General features: G+C 42.3%; 1 protein-coding gene across 1 annotated transcript; it reads right to left on the bottom strand.

The window, feature by feature from the left end:
• Positions 1-16,888: 16,888 nt before the first annotated feature.
• On the bottom strand, positions 16,889-17,879 carry LOC308368607 (G2/M phase-specific E3 ubiquitin-protein ligase-like; the record flags this gene model as incomplete). The annotated part of the gene is made up of 4 exons (XM_080842817.1): positions 17,763-17,879; positions 17,263-17,477; positions 17,066-17,190; positions 16,889-16,897 (listed from the first exon to the last, which is right to left on the bottom strand). The coding sequence occupies exons 1-4, from the start codon at positions 17,849-17,851 to the stop codon at positions 16,889-16,891; spliced, it is 438 nt and encodes a 145-aa protein (XP_080698943.1). The 5' UTR covers positions 17,852-17,879.
• Positions 17,880-22,735: the final 4,856 nt, after the last annotated feature.

The following is a 22,735-nucleotide window of genomic DNA, read 5'->3' as shown; positions in this document are numbered from 1 at the left end:
CTACGAGAGGCGACAAGGGACATAAATGATTTAAAAACGCGCAAGAACTAAATCAAACGTCAGTCGTTGTATTGACTAGTATAGTGCAACCTAAACTTGCAACCTAAACTTTACTAAATGTGACTGCATTATACAAATGTAGCTGTCTGTTGTTAGTGAAACCTTGATGCTATTTAAGTCGAATTACGTTTGTGTCGTTCTTCATAATTGACATAAAAAATGTAATCTTGTAAGAATTATTCATTAATGAGTAAATTAAAATGTAAACGAAACCTTTGGTGCCACATTTGAAAATGTGTACAAAACCATTGGCCCCCTGTGTGGCATGTCATCTACGTATTTTTCTATGCTCCTATACTGGTTAAATCAGGTGTGCTCTGCTGAAAAGAAGTGCTGAAAGCTTTTGCCAGAGAATAGTAGGGAAAGATGGAAAACATGCAGAGCATGAAGTCCCCACAGGACTGAGAGCATCTCACAAATATGTGATTTAAATGTTGCTGAATGCTTAATTTGATTTTGTCATAACTTAACCTATTTTAAATGGCAATCATTGTAAACTCTAGATCTACCCTGGAAACTAATTCATAATTTGTTTTGTGACAGTATGGTATTTGTAGGGTATTGTTATGTTATATATTTATTTATCTGTTCACCTAAGACAGATGTAAACTTACAATGAAAACCTTATAAATACCTAAAGTAAAGCAATGTGTTGTTACACAATGTAAATTCTAGGTCTGCATGGTATAATTCTGTGGGTATTCCAAAAAGCAGATTTAACTCACTCTGAGGCAGAGTTAACTAAACTCTTGAGTTGATGAACACTGAGATGGGAAACTCTGAGTGTACGGTTCCAGAGCAGCTGATCTGAGCTAATTAAATCGACTTAGCTGAGTAACCTTACACTCAAGAAGCAAAACATCGGCCCAGATTTGCACCACTAATGAAATCACATGTCAACCTCACACTTTTTGCATAACAAAACACACAGAGATTTGCAAAGCACTGAACACATGTCAAATTACCTATGAGCCTATGAGCACAAACACATAATTGCTTTATTGTAGACACAACAAACAGGTTTAAGAACTAAAGAAATGCAGCATGTGAGTTCGTTGGTCTTTAACCAAAATGGAAGGAGTCAGGCCAGGAAGAGTGAGGGTGAGATGGGGATTCAATGGAGGAGGAGAAGGAGGCAGAGGCGGAGGCCATACCAGAGGCCGAGGTCCAGGTGGAAGTAGGGGAGGAGGAAGACCTGAAGCAGGAGGAAAACTTGCTGAAAGAAGAAGAGGACAAAATGTATCAAATGAATTCGAAAGGAAGAAGGGGGCCAATATTCACGCAAGAACAAGAGAGAGAGAGAGATCATAAACATTGTTTTGGCCAAAAATGCAGTAAGGCTCAGAGAAAATTCAAGGCAACATTATCATTTACCATCCCATTTTCAGTACAGTTTTTTACATTTGCATAAACACTAAAATCAACCATCTCCACTGTTTTCACAGCGTTGAGTTCCGTGTGGTTCTGTCCACACCAGGTCACTATAGATCAGGGGTGTCAAACTCAAATACACAGAGGGCCGAAATTAAAAAAAATGGGTGAAAGTCGAGGGCCGGACAGTGGGGCAAGCGCTCCCTAAATTGACGTATGCTACCAACGCGGGGACAGTGCACTGTGGGACTTGCAGTATTTGTGGTGCGTTCGGCATACCAGCGGCCGCGGCAGACAAGCTCTGATAGATAAATAGATGGATACTTTATTAATCCTGAGGGAAAATTAGGCAAACCAAATACAATTTCACCGTTGCTCATTCAAATCAATGGAACTTTTTGCAACATTCTGAGGAGCTGGCATGCTAGATTAAATGGCTGGTCGGGCCTGATCAGGCCCCCGGGCCTTGAGTTTGACACATGTGCTATAGATAGTCAATTTTCCACCTGTAGCGGACTCATTCCCACCAGAGATGAGGCCAATGGTGGTTTCGTCCAAAAACTTAAGGAGCTTGACAGACTGGTGACTGGAGGTGCAGTTGTTGGAGAAGGGTAAAAGGGATCAGTGCTGATGGTCCGGGAGTCATAGCTCCATGATTTCAACACCCTGGAATCATTAACAGACCCACATCAGTGGATTTGCCAGCAATATTTGATTCGGTCTGTTGTTCAGTACAAGCACAGACAAACCAAGCAATTTATTGCGATTTAAATTATTTAATATATACCACAGAGTATCACAAATGTCTGAACCAATGTAATAATATCTTTATTATACGCCTGCGATATCTCCACACTAGCATAACAAACAGAAAGTTGAGCATGTGCAGGAGAATCCACTGGCTTTAGTGGTTTCTTCCCCCTCTGATAATGCAAGACACCAAGAGCCCTGTTAACATTTAGATCACATGGAAAATACCGTAGGCTTCTGTTGCATTTCCTGTTGTTCATGACACTGGTGGAGACACTGGAGAGATCCTTGTTTTGGGGACACAAGACTTAAACGTTCAGGGCCTCGTTTCCCGAACGCTAAAAAGGACTTCAAATCGGTCGTAAGAGGGATCCTACGTTGCAGAGCGGTTTCCCGACGCCGCACTTAGTTTAAGTTTATCTTTCGTTGAGAAGAATTCTACGTGTGGTCAGGACCATTAGTAACTTCACACTTAGCGATGCAATCCACCAGGGGCGTCGTTCGGCCTATTATAGAAGAAATCCAAACAATGTTTCTGTGTATAGCACATCATGAGAATGTCATTGTTTCACCTGCCTATTCCCATCAAAATAGAAATAAAGAATATTGAGTATTTGAAAATAAAGATTATAAAAAATAATATGTTATTGAACTAAGGAGATGGCTTTTTTGACTGTGTATTTAGGCTGCAATATTAGGAAATTGACAAGTCATTGAGCCGGGCTGGAAATCAATCAAGAGGGTGGCACCCGCTAGCCTATATATATTTATTGAGGTATTGTTCTTATGTCGACACTTGTTATATTGGAACTTCATTCATGAGCCTATACATGGGTTTCTTGTATACAAACATTGAAGGCTGCGCGCGCAAATCCGCGGCAGAAAGCCATCTACCCTAATACAAATGAATACAGAAAGCCCAGTTTAAATGTATTGTTTATTACTTATTTAGCCTACCGTTTCCTATTCTGTTGCCCTGAATGCTTGCACACACCCTCAACATATTCCCAAACGTAACCTTGTACATTGTTGAGCCTTTTTCTATATTTGATATTTTATTTTTCCTGGCAAACGGATGCTTCCTCCTAGGTATACTGAACATCTTACCAACTCTGTTAGAGCAGTTCACCACACAACAACCCCCTGTCATGTTGCCTTCCTCCACAGCTTTCTCATCCACTTCAACGTTATCTTGCTTCTTTCTGCCGCGAGATTGCGCACGCAACCAGTGATGACGTAGCCGAGAAACCCATGTATACACAAGTGAGAAAATCGTCTCATCTGACATCGACTGCTTTACTTTCAGAACCACTGTGATGGACAACTCCACCCTAAGAGATACTTAAGAACTCGTGCACGTAGCGCTCGTGCACCTGACTTTAAGATGATGTTCGGGAAACGCTCATAAATAGAAAGTGTTACTGAGTCTACTATGTCGCCAAAATCCACGTAGGCCGTTAAAATACGTCGTTATCGGGAAACGAGGCCCAGTTCCATTGATTATCTTTAAGTTAAATATCTGAATTTTGCAGGAGATAGCTACCTTCAAATAAAAATGTGTGACTAACAGTTACTCTGCAGGGCTTGTGGCTTGGGATCTAGGGCTGCGTATACGAGCCATCTTCACCCTCAGGTTGGGAGACCTAAACAAACAGCATTAGAAACGGAATATAATCAATAGCGCTTTTGCTAAAAACACAATCTTAATTAAACACCAGTGATATGAAAGTGATATGAAATACATAATTAAACACCAGTGATATGAAATACTCTTATCTGATTGGAAGGCAGTTTTCACATAATTTCTATATGTTTTGAATGGTGACTATAAGAACCATGCAAAATAACGGTTGTTTCAAAAGCTTCCCATTGATAGAGGTTACTACAGTGAGGGCCTCATTTACTTATAGAATTGCGCCCATTTCAGGTGTAATTTCTGCGCAAAATACAGGGGAAAACATGGAACCGTATTTACAAAGGCCGTACACTTGAGTGAAAATGCAGTTTGCCCACAGCTGGGAGGGTATAAGGTAAAGTGGATGTTCTCCGAAAAGAGATGGGATGAGATGCGTAAAGTGTGCCTCATTAAGTAATCTGTGGTATTTACCTGCCATTCACATGTTCGCGTTGGAATGCGTTGATCCAACGGATGGCGGAGGAGGAGTCTGGCGCATGGGGTAGTGTTGATAACAGAGACGTTATAGTGAGATTGACAGGTCAACAAACCAATCACGCCACTAGCAAGCTGTTTACCTTGTGAGTAATAGCATGCTAACATTAGATAGGTGTTACAGTTACAATAAAGGGGGTTTGCACTGATTTATACTGACTTGTTTGCAAACTGATACATTTGAAAAACATTGTATTGTGATATAGCCTGTTTGATTTTAACTTGGGCTCATGGCCACAAAACGGCATAAGAGGCAGTGACTTCATCACCCTGAACGTCTCATGTACAATCAAAATGAATTTGAGGACGTTATTGATACTGTTTTAAGAACTTTAAAACCCAGAGTGGCAGAACTACAATGCCCAGAAAACTTCGCAGGAAAGTGGGGGATAGTGACAAGAAAGAGAGGGAAATAGAGGTTATCGTTGTTGCTGGAAATTGAGTAAACATTTGTATCAGTTCAAACTCGTTTTACATACTACTACACCAAGAACCAATTCCTGAAGATATCAAGGTTTACACTAGTGACCTATACGTGCCTTCCTTTTATAACCACATATTGAACAGCTCAGCACCCTTACGGCTTTTTGACCCTTTAAGGCCTCTGTTCTAGCCGTCACTCTAAGCGCAGACGTGTACGTGTTCCCTGAGATAAGAACGTATCCTACGCTCTGTTCCATTGTCCATACCCTCCCTACCTACCATCCTTAGTTTGAGTATGTAGGGTGTTCCGTTTTCCGATTTCCCATTTCCTCGTCGAAAAGAAGTATACCCAAAGGACCCGTATCTGTACTCATAACGGTCAAAACGCTGAGTGTGGAACCAGGGTACACTTTCCACACTCAACGGCCGCCATTTTGTCAACGTAGCGGAAGAGGCGGACCCAGGCAGAGCCGCTCAGCTCGAAAAAGACGAACGCAGGGCTTGTCGCGATCGTAATTTCCGGTAAGTGCACCACGGAGTATTAGATTTGGAACAGCACTCACCTGCTGAGAATCTGCGTACCTAGTGAGTGTGTACTGTGTACTGCGTATAAGTATAGGTACGGTAGGTACGGTAGGTAGGGAAAATGGAACATAGCGCTAGTTTTCACAGAGACCTGATGGAGAGTTCATAGGGGGTCACGAACAGAGGCCTGGGAGGGTCAAAAAGCCTCAGCAGCAGACCTCTTTGAGATGCCACTCACATCACACAACATGGGCACCACCTCTCACTGTACAGAAAATACAGCTTGCTTCCCTGTTGCAGGTGTATCCCTACAGATGTCTTGTTTGGGAGACGACTAAAGTTCCCCATTCTGACTTCTGTCAGTCTGCCAATCTGCTGTGGCAAGATTCAACTCAAACAAGGTCAGTCCATGCTGTTGTGTTCCTTTCTTGATTTGCACAGGTGTTTTAATCCCACGAGAGGGTTGATCATGTGTCATCTGACCTCCATCTCGAGCATAAAAGACGCAGCAGAGACACAGAACAGACTGCTTTTTCCCCAGATATCAGAGGGACAGATCAACATTCCGTTCTTGCAATGTGAATTATTTAATTTCAATATGCCATCTCCCTCTTGTGCGCGGTTGTACATTTATCGGTGCTTGTTTGTGTGAGCGAGTGCATGTAGTATATGTTGATGCCGGAGTTTAATGAAGGCAGGCTATTCATAAAATACGTAGGTAAATGTGTCAGTAGTATGAACAGTTGAGACATTGACTCCGTGGGGCTCAGGTCGTTTGGACAAATATTTTAATTGCTGTCGCTCATGTTGGGCTCTGGCACTACTCTGTCAGACTTGGGCCGGCTCATGTATTGTGATAGGCCTATATAAAGGATGCAAACATTGGAGATGTCGCCAACGTGACTGCTATCTGAGACTGATAGTCACGTTGGCGACAACTCCGATATTTGCATCCTTTTCAATATTCAAATATGTCCGACCCATTCAATATGAGTCCTTTGAGTTAGTCTTTCCGTAATGTGTATAAAGAGAAAACAACCTCCGTGGATCTAAATGACTCCCCAAAGCTTATCTACAATTATCAAAGCCCTATGCTACTTTCCCTGCCATGTGCTGTGTCAGGTCCCTGTTGACGTCCTCCACTTTGAGTCTACAGTTTTTTTTTGTGTGTGTGTGTGTGTGTGTGTGTGTGTGTATGTACATTTTCATGAATTCATTTTTGCCAGAAAAATAAATCTAAACACAAGCCAGGGGAAAATGAATGTCACAACCTTAGCTGCACGCTCCTCTGTTTCTGTTCCTGCTCTTGCTCCATATGCTACTCCAGCCCGTTCATCCTCTCCTGTGTTTAGTATTTCCCTCACTACTTAGATTTTCCTCGATGTTTGTGTAGCGCCTCTCTCGCTTGGTGGAGCTTTATGAGAGGTGGCTAACCTGAATTCTTAAAATAATCTGTGTGGCTCCTTATTTAACTTAAGATATGCTATGCCAATCAATACACACAACTGTTTAAAAAAACGAACTATTTACTTATTAAACCAATGCAATTATTCAGTAGTAATTTCAATTCACATTCAATACAGTAGTCCTACAACACATGGGCCCAACGAAAATAAAACAGCCGGCAACATGACACAGTATGCAGTTTACCCCAGTTCAACGTTGCAAGCCTGAACGTCGCTTGGGTTCGTTGAAGCCAAAAACAAAATGGCTGCTTCACCTTGAGGGCAAAATTAAACGTGATATGGTACCTTGCATCAATGAGCCTGTGTGTGTAGCCACACACACAGCAGAGGAAAGGCGGCAGCAGGTGGAGACCAACCCAGGATCCAGATGACGAGAAGAGTCGACTATCGTCACCCGATGCAGAGTCAGACGATGGATGGCAGGGTTCCACGGACTTAGCTACTGCAACGTTAGCTAGTCGCTAGCTTGTTAGCTTAGTCCCAGCCTGAAAACTAGCCACTTGTCCAGCAGCTAAACTACTTATTTTACACGGTTGAGTTATCCACTCAACTATCCAAAAGCAATAAGAGTCCTAGTCGAACTCACTTAACTGGTGAACACTTTAAATATCACTTCTTTCTCCACAATACCGTTAACCTTCTCTATCCACCTGCTCACTCCACGCTATCCCATCACTCTCTCGTTTTCTTCACGTCTCCCTCTACTCCACCCACTTCCCTGTCCTTTGACCTCAGATGTAATTCGCTCATAATCAAACAGTACAGCAATAAAATACATTCACAAACATTTTCAGAAATGCATTACACCTCAAACAATAAACATTTTAAATGAATTACCTTTTAACCTTAATGCTATTTATTATATCATGAACTTATTTATTCTGCCTTATACTATTTATAAAACTATTATATTTATACTATTAATGAAATTCAACAGGGTTACACCCTCCCCCTTTTAAACGTCTGTATGTCCTCATCAGACACTGACTAACTTAAACTAAGGAGTCTTCCTTAAGGTGTAATAACTCTAGTGACAGTGTCCTATTTTAATGACTATGCCTCTGTGGACAATAGTTACTAGCTGATCTCTGGACCTACCAGGATGATCATAGGTTAGTCTAATAGTCGGCTTTGCAGCTCTTTTAGGTCTAGGCTCAGATCTGGTTATCACTCTGTCTTCCTGGACCTCAGATACATCTTCTTCAGACTCCAATCCAGCTTCACTGGTCTCTTCCAGAGCTATTACTGGATCACACTCTTAATTTCCTTCATCCGCAGATTCCGTTTCAGAGTTGTGGTCATTTTCTTCAGAATCTGAATCATCCTCCTCCACAGGTTCAGCTGTAGGGTCATGGAAATGTCTTGGTTCAGGAATACCATCAGGCTCTAACTCAATGTCCTCTTCAGGCTCAGGGTCATCTCCTTGGTCAACTTCTGGCCTGGCAGTATGCATCACTCTTGGGCCAAGCTCTCTCCGAGTGGCACGGTGAGGGCCATAGTATTCCATGTCAGAGGACGAATCCGAAAACTCCAGTAACTCCTGAGTCTCTGGTCTCAAGTCTCGGTGGCTTTTCTTGTGAGTACTTGCTCTGGTCTTGGGCCTGGCAGGTGGTTCTTCAACCTGGGTGGTAGATGGCATTCTCACAAGCTGTCCAATAGGAAGGAGATGGTCCCTATGCATAGTCTTCGTACCTGGTGTTCCATCCTCCCTTTTGATCTTGAACACAGGTAGGTTGGGCATCTTTCCCACGACAACATAGGGGTTAGGATTCCACTTACTTTCCAGCTTGTGCTTGCCTCTCAGGCCTAGGTTCCGGAGCAGAACTCTGTCACCTATCTCGATGGACTGAAAGGTAACTCGGCGGTCATACAATCTCTTGTTCCTCTGGTGCCTTTTGTCAGCAGCATGAGAGGCTAGCTTGTAGGCCTGCTTCAAGTCTTCCTTCAACTTTGTGACATAACGGGTGTGGTCTGCATCTTCTATGCCATCTGGTGATGTTCCAAAGCACAAGTCAACAGGAAGTCTAGCCTCTCTGCTTGAACATTAGGTGGTAAGGCGAGTACCCTGTGGCATCACACTTCGTGCTATTGTACGCGTGGACCAGGTAAGGCACATGTTGGCTCCAGGTACGCTTCTTCTCGCGTCCCAGTGTACCAAGCATGGAGAGTAGAGTTCGGTTGAACCTTTCTGGCTGCGGATCTCCTTGAGGATGATACGGCGTTGTCCGCGACTTGCGTATTCCCATCAAGGTCAACAGCTCTCGGATCAATCGGCACTCAAAGTCTCTTCCTTGATCTGAATGGATCCTTGAAGGCAGTCCATAATTTACAAAATACTTCTCCATCAAGATCTTGGCCACAACATGGGCCTTCTGACTCTTCGTTGGGAAAGCCTGGGCGTATCTCGTGAAATGGTCTGTGACCACTAAGACGTTGCTTATGCCTTTGGAGTCAGGCTCCATGGAAAGGAAGTCCATGCACACTAGGTTCAAAGGCCCCTGGCTTACGATCTGGTGCAATGGAGCAGCTCTCTGTGTAGGGGTCTTGTGAGCGACACACTCTCCACAGTTCCTTATGTATTCTTCCACATTGATCGACATCCTTGGCCAAAAGAATCGACTTCGAAGGAGGTCAACAGTTCTCTCCTGTCCAAGGTGCCCCAGGTCATCATGCATGGCTTGCATAACTCTCTCACGGAACTCCTTTGGTAGGACGAGTTGACTGACCACTTCTCCGGAGGGTTTCTTACTCAAACGGTACAACATTCCATCCTTCATGGTGAGCTTCCCCGTTTCTCTTTTCAGTCTTGAAAGCTCTTGACTCATCACATCTGGCCAGCGTCCATGCTTGACGGCCTGGATGGCTGGTCCGATAGCTTCATCATCTTCTTGAGCCTTCCTGAGATTCGGCCAATCCCACGTCCCACTCGTGGATGGAGAAGACATGAGGCTTTTGGGCCAGTTTCTTACACAGTCTGTTCTTCCAATGTTCTGATATAGGAGAGTCTCCAAAGTTGATCATGCTTTCGTCAAAGTCAGAGGACCCAGTGGCCTTGGGGGGAATAGTAGTCACTGAATCAATGTGATACATATATCCAAGCTCCGTTCCCACAGGAATGGAAGTTTCTCTGGACGATTCATTCTTGATGAATACTCTTAAGCTGTTGACAGCTACTGCCCCACTGGGCACAACCATGGGATGAAGAAACACATTAGCAGGTAAGGAGACTGCTGGTGCGGTATCTACCATCAGGATTTCTTGTTCAACAGGCTTCTTCCACTCAACTTTGCACACAACATGAGTGCTGCCATCTGGTGGTAAGATCAAAGGGCCTGGCCCCATCCATCTGACACACCCAGCCTCATCATCATGGACCGGAACAGTAACACCCTTGAGTGTAGGTCGATCTTCTTTGACCCGAACACGAAGGCCAAGTGTTCTAGTGACATCAATGCCATTGCCTTTGCACTGATCCACTAAGCGTCTGACATGGCTCGCATTGGTGCCTACAATGACCGATGTCTCATCGTCAGACCTGGGACTAGGACATATGAGGGCAAGGACAGTTACGATCTGGCTGGTTCCTATCACCTCAGCTGGATACTCTAAGTCAACTACCACATAGCCACGGTAGGGGTAGCTAACTCCAGACTCACTTAAACCCCACAATGAAAGACCAGACACTGGCTGAATGGGGATATCAGACAAGTATTTCTGATACCAAGGCTCAAAAATGATCGTGACCTGAGAGCCACTATCTAGCAAAGCAGTGCAGGGTTGTCCATTTACCTTCAGTGGCACCCGGCTAGGCGGCCCAACCAGCCCATCCGGAATACACAGGTTGGCAGACATGCAAGCTGTGTCTTCGTTCACAGAGTGACTGACTGCACTACATGTGGCATTACTGGACGACTGGTTCTTCGACAGCTTCAGGGCCTGAATAAGTCTCTTGATAACTTTAGCCTGGTTTTCTGTATGCTGGCACTTCCCCGCATAATGCCCATCCTCTCCACATCGAATAACAGAAATGTTCTTCTGAGGCTTGGAGTGATCTGTGTGGAAAACTGGCAGCTGGCTTTGATGTATTTACAGCTGAAACAGCAGCTCATGGAAGGAGACCCTTAGAACGATGAGGGTGGTCACACAATAGATATGAGCATTAAGGATTTAAACCAATTTGTTAAAAATCCCCAGGAACGACAAACTGTGAGTGATAGCTGGACTCATCCCAGGAGTAAAGGCATGGATAATAACATTACTGGACCCAGTAGTAATAGTATTATACTTGTTGATGTTGATAACCTGATGTGTGATTCCATGGGTTAGGAAAATGATAGACTAAAAGGTAAATAACATGTTTGGCCAGTATGTCAAACTGCCTTAGAAGGAGGAAAGAAGGGATATACAATGATGTATTGATGTATGGTTATGTATGAGCTGAACGTGTGATGCAAAGATTTGTGTAAAAAACCCTAACCTTAAAAAACAGCAAACGCTTTCCTAACAAGACAAAATGGAGGCATCAAATGGTATGGTGCAGAGACATTTGCAGTCATACTCCCTGTTCGTCTTATCTATGTAAAAGTTTAAAATTAATTAAAAGTTAAAAGTTAATTAATTTGACTCTCATAGACTGCTTGTCACTCTGTTCCTTCCATGACACACACCCCTCCTTTCACATTTGAAAGTTGGTCTAACACCTTTCTATTCTGAATCGTTATCATTTGTTAATGCAGACAGCTCTTCATTGGTCGCTTTAAAAAAATGACTCTCTGTCCCACCACTGATAATTCCATGGTAAATTTTGTAATTATTAATGACTGACTGAACTAACTCAAAAGAATGAGTCATTACATGAGTCATTAGATATGTCTGTGTGTGTGTGTGTGTGTGTGTGTGTGTGTGTGTGTGTGTGTGTGTGTGTGTGTGTCTGTGTGTGTGTGTGTGTGTGTGTGTGTGTGTGTGTGTGCGTGTGTGAGAGGAAAGGATTTGGCCCATACCCTTATATATAGTATATATGGAAATACCTGCACCTGGTTGGCTACGGTGTTCCCCTGAGCTTTCTTCCATAGGCCGGCTTTGGAAACAGATACAAGAGACCTAAGGCCTTGTAATGTAATTTGTACTCACTAAGTTATGTATTTATTTTGTGAATTATTTATTAAAGTCATCTGAAACTCAGAGGTGTTTTTGTCTCCTCAGTTTAACCCAGTCCTGGATTTGCTAAACACGGTAGCCGTGGCAGCTGACTTGGTTTTCCTGAGCCCCGGTGTGTTGACCTTCGACCTTTCGCCAGGGAAGGCAACGGTAAACTTTGCTCTGCTGAACTGAACTCAAACTGAAACTGGAACGATACCCAGTTGGCTTACAGAAAAGCACAGCGTTTACAAGAAGTACCATGAAATGTTGGCTGAACCTTTGGGTGTGTCTGCTCGTGGCACATGTCCTTTATCTGCTTGTACATAATTCCCTGCGTCTCGTCCACCGACAAAAGGTGATACGCTAAGAGGAGATAACGCTACTGCAAGCGGTTTTAGAAGACTTTACTTTGTGTTTATTACACAGGGGTAAAATAGGAAGCCAGTCATTCATTTCAGGTATTATGTAAAAACTTAACTGTCTGAGATACTGAAGTCAAACTCAAACTCAAACTGGAAAGCTGCCCAGTTGGTTTCCAGAAAATCACAGTCTGAACCTTTGGGTGTATCTGCTCGTGGCACACCTCCTTTATCTGCTTTTACATAATTGTCTAACGTGATACTCTACCAAAGATAATGGTAGAAAGATAAAAGATAAAAGATAAAGATAAGCGGCTTTAGGAGACTTTACATTTGTCTTTGTTCACAGGGGTTAAATAGGAAGCCAGTCATTAAGTTGAGGTTTCTGATGTACACATACAGTATATAAAAGCCTACATAGATACTTGGACGTACAGTACTCTGGCTTTTTTGTTTTAGCAGAGATTTTACTCTTTGTTATAAAAGAAGGCCCAGTCCTAGAGGTCATATTCCATAGTCAGAACAGGGACTTGAACAGTGTCCCATATACTGTGTACAGTGCAAGTAAAGACTTTATGTTCATGTTGCAGACTGTTATTGCTACAGTTTTTGTCCTGTCAGTTGCTGTGTCGTGTTCCTGCTGGTATCCGCTATCTCAACTTTTTGTTTACATAACTGCAACATAGTCTTCGAATCTATATGACTCCCCATAAAAGGGTATCTACAAAAAGCAGAGTTCTTTGTGAGTTTTCCCTGTCAGGTGCAATGTCAGGTCCCTGTTGGGGTCCTCCACTTTGAGTCTACCGAGGTCAGGAGACCAGGTGGAAATACCTGCACCTGATTGGCTACGGTGTTCCCCTGAGCTTTCGTCCATAGGTCAGTTTTGGCAACAGATAAAAGATTGCAGACCTGAGGCCTTGTAATGTCATATTTATTCAGTAAATAATGTATTTATGTTGTCTGTTATTTATTATAGTCATCTGAACCTCAGAAGTATTTTTTCCCCTCTGTCTAACACAGTCCTGGACTGGTTAGAAAATGGAATGGTTTTCCTGAACCTCTGTGTGTTGACCTTTGACCTGTCGCCAGGGGCCGCGACGGTTAACTTTGCTCTGCTTAACTGAACTCAAACTCAAACTGGAATGCTGCCCAGTTGGATTACAGAAAAGCACAGTGTTTACATGCAGTACCTTGAACTGTTGGCACACAAATAGGGTGAGGGGTCAAATAGTCAAGGAGGTGTGGCTATGTATTCAGTCTGGAAAAACCTTCTCATTCAATGGTTTCTTTATTTATTTCATTAATGTCTGCATTTGAATTTAATACTGAGGACATCAAAACTGTGAAATAACACACATGGAAGTAAACAAAAAAGTGCTATACAACCCAGAATACGTTATATATTTTAGTAGCCCACAAAAGTTGTAAACAAAACAAGACAACAATATATTTTATATTTGAGATTCTTCAATGCAGCCACCTTTTGCTTTGATGACAGCTTTGCACGCGCTTGGCATTCCCTCAATCAGCTTCATGAGGTAGTAAATGGGACATGTTCTTTATTTCTAATGAACTGATGACAACATCCATTTTAAGATTAATCTTAAACATAAAACCCTCCTCTTCCTTTGTTCACATCTTCCACACCACACATCTCCTTGGCATGGTTCCCACTAGCTTCAACCATCACATGGGTCCCTCACACAGGCAGTGCAAGGCAACTTTTTATCTAGCACAATCCATACATATTGGTAATTTAAAGTGTTTCAAACCAAGATGAAAGAAACCTAACCACTAATCCTCACCTTCTACGCACAAGCCCTACATGATGTGAATATGTGGTAGTGGAACCTACCGTGTGGATGAGTGTGTGTGTGTGGGTGTCAGCTTGGTGGGGCCCCAGAGAGTGGTCACTTACCTGAGTGGTCACTTACCTGACTGGTCACTTACCTGACTGGTCACTTACATGAGTGGTCACGCTCCCTGCCCTGTGGCTCTGTTTCTCCAAATGCAAACTATGGCCAGCTGAAGCATCGCTGTTGATTAAACTCAGGGTTTCTTTTGGTTGGTGGGTAATTCCAAAACGAATGGCATTACCACACCCCACCCTATGGCTTTGAACCAAGGGCTCTAGGAAAATAACCCTGCACCGTGACCGTGACACCGAAGAGCCAGGCGTTTTAATAGAAAAGAGGACTTCAAGAGGCCCCTAGTAATAAGACACAGCCTGGTAAGGTGAGGCTAGAAAAGTTTATTGATGTAGCAAAATTCACACAATTCAAAGCGCTTCACAGTTGAGAAAATAAAAAGACACAGAAAAATGAGATAAAAAATTGTTAATTGTAAATACAGTTTACTATTAAAAGAGAATTACAATTAATACCATTACTACCGTTAATATTATATGAGCAGGGTTTATCACATTTAATAAAAACAACCATATCATTTCTAACATTGTCATAGCATTAGGAAATGCATTGTTAATCTCCGTATTACGGTGGCCGAGAAGGGCAAAACACAAAAACAAACTCCGAAACATTTTTACATTTTCTAAAACACTTTTACAAGTTTCGAAACACTTGTACAAGTTTATTTTACAAAATTCACATTTTAGAAAAAACTTTTGCAAGTTCCGGAACAAAACAACATCTTAGAAAACACTTTTGGAAGTTCTGGAACAAAACAACATCTTAGAAAACACTTTTGTAAGTTCATTTTCTTACGGAAAGGGAATATACCAGATCAGAGGTTGAGCCGGAAGTGATAACGAAAGCGCTCGAATTCAAGTTCATAGCGATTCAAGATGGACAGTGGTAGAGCAGCGTTTTGTCCGTTCTGTGGCCAACACATGAGACTATTAACACGGTTTTGTTTTTCGTGTGGCAAGTCTTTAGAGTGTTTAAATCGCGCTGACCAGACGGAAGGACCAGATGTGCTGCAGCAGTGCAAACTCTATTTTCATGAGGGACACTCTTACGCTGTGATCGTGGACATGATGTCATGTTTACTTGATGTACAGATCAGCTTGAGGTCTCTGAAAGGCAAACTGAATGACGGCGGGTTATACCGCAGAAGGAATTTCTCCTCTAGAGACGCAGTAATTAGGAAAATACGTCTGGAACTTCGCGGACCTGGACAGCTGTTTGGCTACCGCATGATGTGGCAGGTACTCAAACAAAAGTACAAGCTGCAAGTGAGGAGGGATCTGGTGATGACTTTGCTCCGGGAGCTCAATCCTCAAGGGTGCGAGAGGAGAACACGCAGAAGGTTCGTAAGGAGAACCTACCACTCCATGGGACCCAACTATGTATGGCACGCGGATGGCAATGATAAACTCAAGTCATTCGGTTTGGCTCTTTCCGGGTGCATCGATGGGTTTTCGCGCAAAGTACTGTGGCTTGTTTGTGGCCCAACGAATAATGACCCAACAGTGATCGCTCACTATTACTTATCATGTGTGCGAAACCTTGGTGTCATCCCCATGAGACTGAGGACTGATTGCGGCACGGAGAACGGGACCATGGCCGCAATTCAGTGTACCCTACGCCACCACCACAATGATTACTACTCTGGAACGTCCAGCCACATGTACGGGTCATCCACAAGCAACCAGAGGATTGAGTCCTGGTGGTCCATATACAGAAAGGGAAGGTACGTGGCCCTCGTTAAGTCATTTGATGATGGGTAACCTTCATTCATTCAAATAAACGTCATCATTTTAAGCATATACATATTATTTTATCGATTTGTATAGGTCTCAGTTCTGGATGGAGTTGTTTGCGGACCTTAGAGATGCCGGACACTTTAACGGGAGTCAAGAGCATCAGCGTCTACTGCGGTATTGCTTCGGTGATGTCATTCAGAGGGACTTGGATGAGTGTGTGAGACTGTGGAACAGTCACAGGATTCGTCCCTCCAGAACATCATCATGTCCAGGAGGATTGCCTAATGAGCTCTACTACTTGCCACACAGGTAATACTTGATGGAACGGAAAATATTGCCATTTCGTTGGTGTAAGAAACATGAACTAAAGTTTAGCATTAGTCTGTGTCAGTAGCTCATTTAACTTGAATGTGTTCAGTGTCTCACTTGAACAATTAGCATTTGAACCCCCCGACCCCTTTGTCCTCTGTTGTCACCTCCCTCCCCCCCAATACCCCCTATAGTGTTGTCACCTCTGACTGCATTCTCCGGTCCGTTCTTTAACTTTGGTGTACTCATTTAGATTCCATCAGATGGTATTTGTCTCCCTTTGATCTTAACATTTAATAAATGTACTATTCTGTTTAACACAGGTTTGGCTCCAGAGACTCTGGATTTAAAATTGAAGAGACAGAACTGGATGCCTTTCCTGAGGCTCAGCTGACAAGAGCTCCATGTGGGGACCCAAACATGCAGGAGTACTTGGACTTAGCCATGGAGCAAAATAATTTACAGAAGCCAGATCACTGGCAGTCTTCAACTGAACTGTATCTTAGACTAAAAGAAATTGCTCAGCTCTGAATTGATTGCAGGTTTATTGTTAATGTACACAAAGTGTCTGAATTTGTCAACCAATGTTTCAATTTTCCAAAGAGGCAATTAAACAAATAAGAATGATAATCGTTATAGATCCATTATTTTGTCATGTAAACTGGAAAAAAAAAAACACATTAAACTAGTCTCAGGGGTCTAGGGTTAGGTTGTGAAGTCAAAAACAGCCAAATCCTGGACTATTTTGTATTCCAAAGTCCATTTGTGTCCTAAACACTCCGTAAGAATCTAGGAGTGGTAGTTTTAAGACATTTGCACAAGTGTTTGCCATTGGAAATGGCGAGTTATCAAGGAACTCTAATTGTGGAAGTGGGTCTAAGCCAGCTGGGGGAAGGGATCTCAGTCCAGTTGAAAACATCAACACGTCCTCCACAGACACAGCAGCCTCTCCTTCTGCAAAGAAATAAATGTTCAGACACACCATGGTATGTGGTTTTTAAAGTAGTTACAAAAAGACTTACAAACCTTCACAATCCAGAAGATAGTCTGCCCAGTAGGCCAATGTTTGGTTTTCTTTCAGTCTTCTGTTACTTCCTGAAGGACTGAGATCAGGTTTGAAGACCCTCTCAAGGTCTAAGCCAGTGAGTTTCTTGTCGACGTGGCACAGGACAGGGGTCAGCAAAGCAGGGTGTTGCTTCAGTGCACCAAGAAACTCAAGGGCTGACAGACCATCTTTGAATCTGCAAAGTGAACACCAACACTGTTTCAATGCTGTGTAGTGCCAACTGCTTTAAATTATCTAAAGAAAACTGTTAAGGGTTCTCTCCACGACAATTACAATCCACCTAAACAAATGTACATTTGGGGAAAATAGTTGTGTGCAAACCAATTACTTTGATTTGCACATGTCAAGGTGTTACAAACTGCTAAATTTCACATGGAGTAATGCCACAGGGTATAACAGATACACATGCCATGAGACATTTCAAACAAACATTTCATACATAAAACTGATCTGATCTTACCTGTCAATTACAGAGGCGTTGCGGTCAATGACGTGCCAATGGATGTAGTCTGCAACAATCTCTTTTTTTTTGTTCGACAGCAGCCACATGTCTAAGACAGCCAGCTGTCTGCAACATTGTGCTGTGTCTTAAAATACTGTCTCGCAGAGCATCCAATGACGCAGCATTCTCAATCTGAAAGGCATAAAGAGGCATAACCACCCCAGTAGATAACTGGATATACTATCTTTTCCCATTTTTATTCAGTGACAGAAACAGCATGCTGTAACCCTTACCTTACCCTATCAAAAACTACATTACATATACTACAATACATTCTGTATGCTTATCCTGTAACGGAAGTAAACATGGTCTTAAAACATGTTAAACTCTGTCCTTCCACATAGTAGACTTATGCTATTCTCACCTCTTGTAAAGCTTTCCCTATCTCACCATCAGTTATTAAATTAACTGATGATTTGAATGAGGGCTTGCCCGCAAGATACTGAACAAGACCCTCTGACAGGAAATGGGGTCCTGGACCTCCATGTACTATTGAGACGGCGACCATCTTTCCTGCCAGGAAGTACTCATCCTCCCTAACGGCTGTGAATGAATTCATATTGCAAAATGAAAACATGAAATGCATTATATACTTTAAGACAGAGGAAAAATGTTAATGTTTGATGATCATTAACAAACCATTAGCACAGCACACTAATAACCCTATGCATACCATTCGCATTGAAGACCAAGAACTTTTGACCTTCTGGACCATCAAAAATAGGCCGGTCTTTCAGGAGATGCATGAGAAGGGTCAAAAACTCCCTTCTAGGTCCACCGGTGTCAATGCCCTCCTCAAATACTCCAGCATCATCTGTGAACCTGACCAGCATGTCACAGGCTTCTGAGTATGTTGAACGCTTGAATCCTCTGACAGCTCCGTACCAAATATTGGACCTCGAAATGTTGAACCTGCTGACCTTCTTGTGGTCGATCAGAAGCGACAGGTTTGCTATTATCAAGGGAAGTGTAGTGCCTATCTCCTCCCTGTAATGACCAAAAGTGATTTAATTAATCGATATCAAATACAGTGCACACTTTTACAACAATTATTTAAATACCAGCAATATTGTTCAATGGAAAAACTGGATTGTCACACTCAAAAAGCTAATTTTACACTGCTGTGTCTTGGAAATCCTCCACACTGACTACTGCAACCAGCTCCTCATCTTCAACACCTGGTGAATACAGGTCTGTGTATTTTCTGTTGGGAAATTACAATAACATGTTTAAAATCTTACAAACACAACATTTCTTCCTCATGAATTAAATTGAAAGTATGCGAGTCACTATCATTTATTTTTATTTTTACCTGTAGCAAGTCTTGTCTGATTGTGGTGGATCCATGTCCTCAGCATCCGATACGACCACAATCGGAACACAGTCTTTAACCTGTCCAGGCCGAACCGTTCCTGATGGTCCTGGTTCATCTCTAAAACATGATAAAAAAAAAAAAGTAATACAATTATTACTGGACTGCAAAAACCTGCTACGTGTGGTGAGTACGGCTGAAAAGATCATTGGAGTCGCTCTCCCCTGGGTCTCAGACGTTTACACCACAAGCTGCATCCGCAAGGCAACCAGCATCGTGGAAGACCCCACCCACCCCTCACAAACATTTTTACTCAACTCTGATCTGGCAGAAGGTACCGTAACATACGGTCTGTCACAACTAGACTACAACAGCTTCTTCCCCCAGGACATACGACTCAGGGACTGATCTGATCACCTCTGTTGTCATGTTGTATACTGTCCTGCTTCACTGTTTTTGTATATTGTCTGATACACTATTGCACCGCTTGCACCTCATGTAAGTAATAATACAGTCACTTAACAAGTATTTGCACTGAAACGTTATTTCACTGTACTGTGTATGTAATGACAAACCCTCTTGAATCTTGAAGCACATGAATGTATACTGTTCTTCAGGCCTACAATAGTTATCTAAGAATGTGAATGAATACAATACAGGCAAGATAAATAGGTCAATGTCTAAAGGGTGAGTACATTTTTATATATAAGCTAATAAACCTACTATTACCGTGGCCCAAAATCTGTCATACACACCGAACCGTGGGCCCAATACCATTGCATCCCTACCAGATAGCAGTTCATATCCATGTTATTCAAAAGCTATTTTATAGATTGCTTTGTACCACCAAACATGTCTACTATATAAACAGAAATTATCTTTATATTTATTTACCATATACCACTCATGCTTACTTCATATGTTTAATCTTTGAGGTGTCAGTGTTTGCCTTTGATATGATGCTGCTGAAGCCTATGAAGATGACAGTGAAGAAGATGACATTGCACTGAAAGGGAAATGTAGAAAACTGAGCAGGCATATCATTATTTAAAGCATCTGACATTTTGTTCTGGTTTGGTAGAGCATATCTGGGTTTATGGCTCTGATTGCAGATATAATTGTTGCTTTACCAATAGAGCATATTTGGGTTTATGGTTCAGTCAATCATTATTTATCAACATTCAGCCTACAAAAAAAAACAGACAATATGATTAAATCTGAAGAAATATATTTAGGTAACTATGGGTCTGTACACACCACAAGGTTGAAGACAACTGGACCAACAAAACTCCACTGGAAGCCATTTTTGTCTCTAAGCCAACACCTAAAGGAAAACAATAGTGATCAAATCAAAAGAATTTACACACTACACACGCACAATCACAATTGGAATTAACAAGTGAATTTCCCTTCAGGACAAACAACCAACTTACAAATCCCAAACTTATATTCCATGTCTTATTATTCAATGAAACATTGACCACACCCCCTTGGTTAGTTGGCCCCTCCCCCTCGTTGTGTTACTCACTGATCACTCCCATAGCCGTCATCACTGCAGCAGACATGCCCACCACCATCAGGGGAACACCGTAGCCAATCAGGTGCAGATATTTCCACCAGGCCTCCTGACTGCTGTAGGCTCTGATGTGTCTCAGTCGACTGACCAATAGGACGAGAGTGCTGCCCTCCAGGTGCATCCACATGAAGCAGCACAGGAAGGCAAATTGGAGGATGCCTGCAAGAGTCTGACACAGCACCTGAAAGGGTAAACATGCACAGGACTTTGGCGGTCTGTAATCTGCTTGTTTGATATTGGTAAAATAATGGAAATTACGATCGGATACACACTAAAATCAAAAGTATTGCACAATTATCAAAACCTTCACTCAAGGAGCAAAACAACGGCTCAGATTTGCACAACTATAAGCACATTTAAACATCACACTTTTTGCGAAACCATACACACAAGTGATTTGCAAAGCACTAAACACACTTTTATGCTTTAGACCAGTGGTCCCCAACCACCGGGCCGCGGCCCGGTAGCGGTCCGTGAGGCATTTGTTACCGGGCCGCACAGAAAGAATAAATCATTGATATAATTTCCGCTGTATTATTTATAAGTCTGAAAGGTGTTTTATTTTGAAAAACTACCGGATTTTCCCAGACGTAACATTCGCCTGTGCCTTTTGTCACATCAAGACGCTTGTCTTGTTCACGTGATATGTCACTCAAAAAAAAAAGCCCGCAAACTAGCGAAAATTAGTAATAAAACAAACATCTTTGGAGAGCTTCTTTGCAAAGGTGAAAAGGCCAACTAAGGAGCCAGAAGAGGAGCCTACGACCTAAAAAAAATAAAGCTTCTTTTAACAGACAATACCAGGAGTCATACTTAAGATACGGGTTTATCGCAACAGGTGATTCTCACGCACCAAGTCCGCTCTGTTTAATATGTGGCGACAAGCTAGCAAACGAGCCAATGAAGCCTTCAAAACTGCTTCGGCACATGGAGACCAAGCACTGATTCAGAGTTATTGTGAGTTGTATTTTTCATGCACTTAACGTTCGTAATACAATGGTGTTGGTCCACCTAACGTTAATGTTAGCTTTTGTGTAGGCTATGAGCAGACCGGGCTTCATTCTATCAAACTCGCGCTTGCCTCAATTGCAATTGATTGATTTACATCAATATGAATGGATGACATGACTAATAAGTGGTGTAAAATGACACCTTGAAGCCGGTCCGTGAAAAAATTCCCTACATTAAACCGGTCCGTGGTGCAAAAAAGGTTGGGGACCCTTGCTTTAGACACAGACGTATATCAAGAGGTCAATTCCTTGCAATTCCAAAACACTGACCCAAATTACCACACCTATGAGCCGGTCAAATAAACCCAGCCATCAAGTGCCCAAACACATGATTGCTTAATTGTAGACAAAACAAACAGGTTTAAGCACTATAGAAATGCAGCAGATGAGCAACTGTAATCTGTATTCAACCAAAATGGAATGAGTCAGAGGAAAAAGAGTGAGGGTGAGAGGGGGAAACCACAGAGGAGGAGAAGGAGGAAGAGGCAGAGGCCATGCCATGAGGCTGAGGTCAAGGTGGAATTAGAGGAAGAGGAAGACCTGAAGCAGGAGGAAAATGTGCTCAAAGAAGAAAAAGACCAAATTTATCAAATAAACTTGAAAGGAGGACAGGCCCATATTCACGCAAGAAAAAGATAGCGAAATCATAAACATGCTTTTGGCAAATACGTAATGCAATCAGGCTCATAAAAATTCAAGCGAACATTATCGGTGACCATGCCATTTTCAATACAGTAATGTCCATAAGGTTTCTCAGTCAACACTGGCAACACTGGCATCCTTAAAAGACATCAGTGTAAAATCCAACTGTATTTAAAAAAAAAAATTCTGATCTTTTTTTACTGTAAATGGAAGTGTAACCTGTACTAGAAACATCTTTTCACGTTTGTCTGATATTTGCTGAGCTTACAGTGTTATGCACACTTCTGAAGTAGCATGAAAACTGGGACATGTTTTGTTGTGATTCTCCATGTTGACATGATTTGGGTATATGGAGAGAATTACGTAAATAATATTTTACAGTTTTTTACGA

The sequence above is a fragment of the Sprattus sprattus genome, assembly GCF_963457725.1.
Source record: "Sprattus sprattus genome assembly, chromosome: 1".
Classification (NCBI taxonomy): Eukaryota; Metazoa; Chordata; class Actinopteri; order Clupeiformes; family Clupeidae; genus Sprattus; species Sprattus sprattus.
This window is presented reverse-complemented; position numbering and strand designations above follow the sequence as displayed.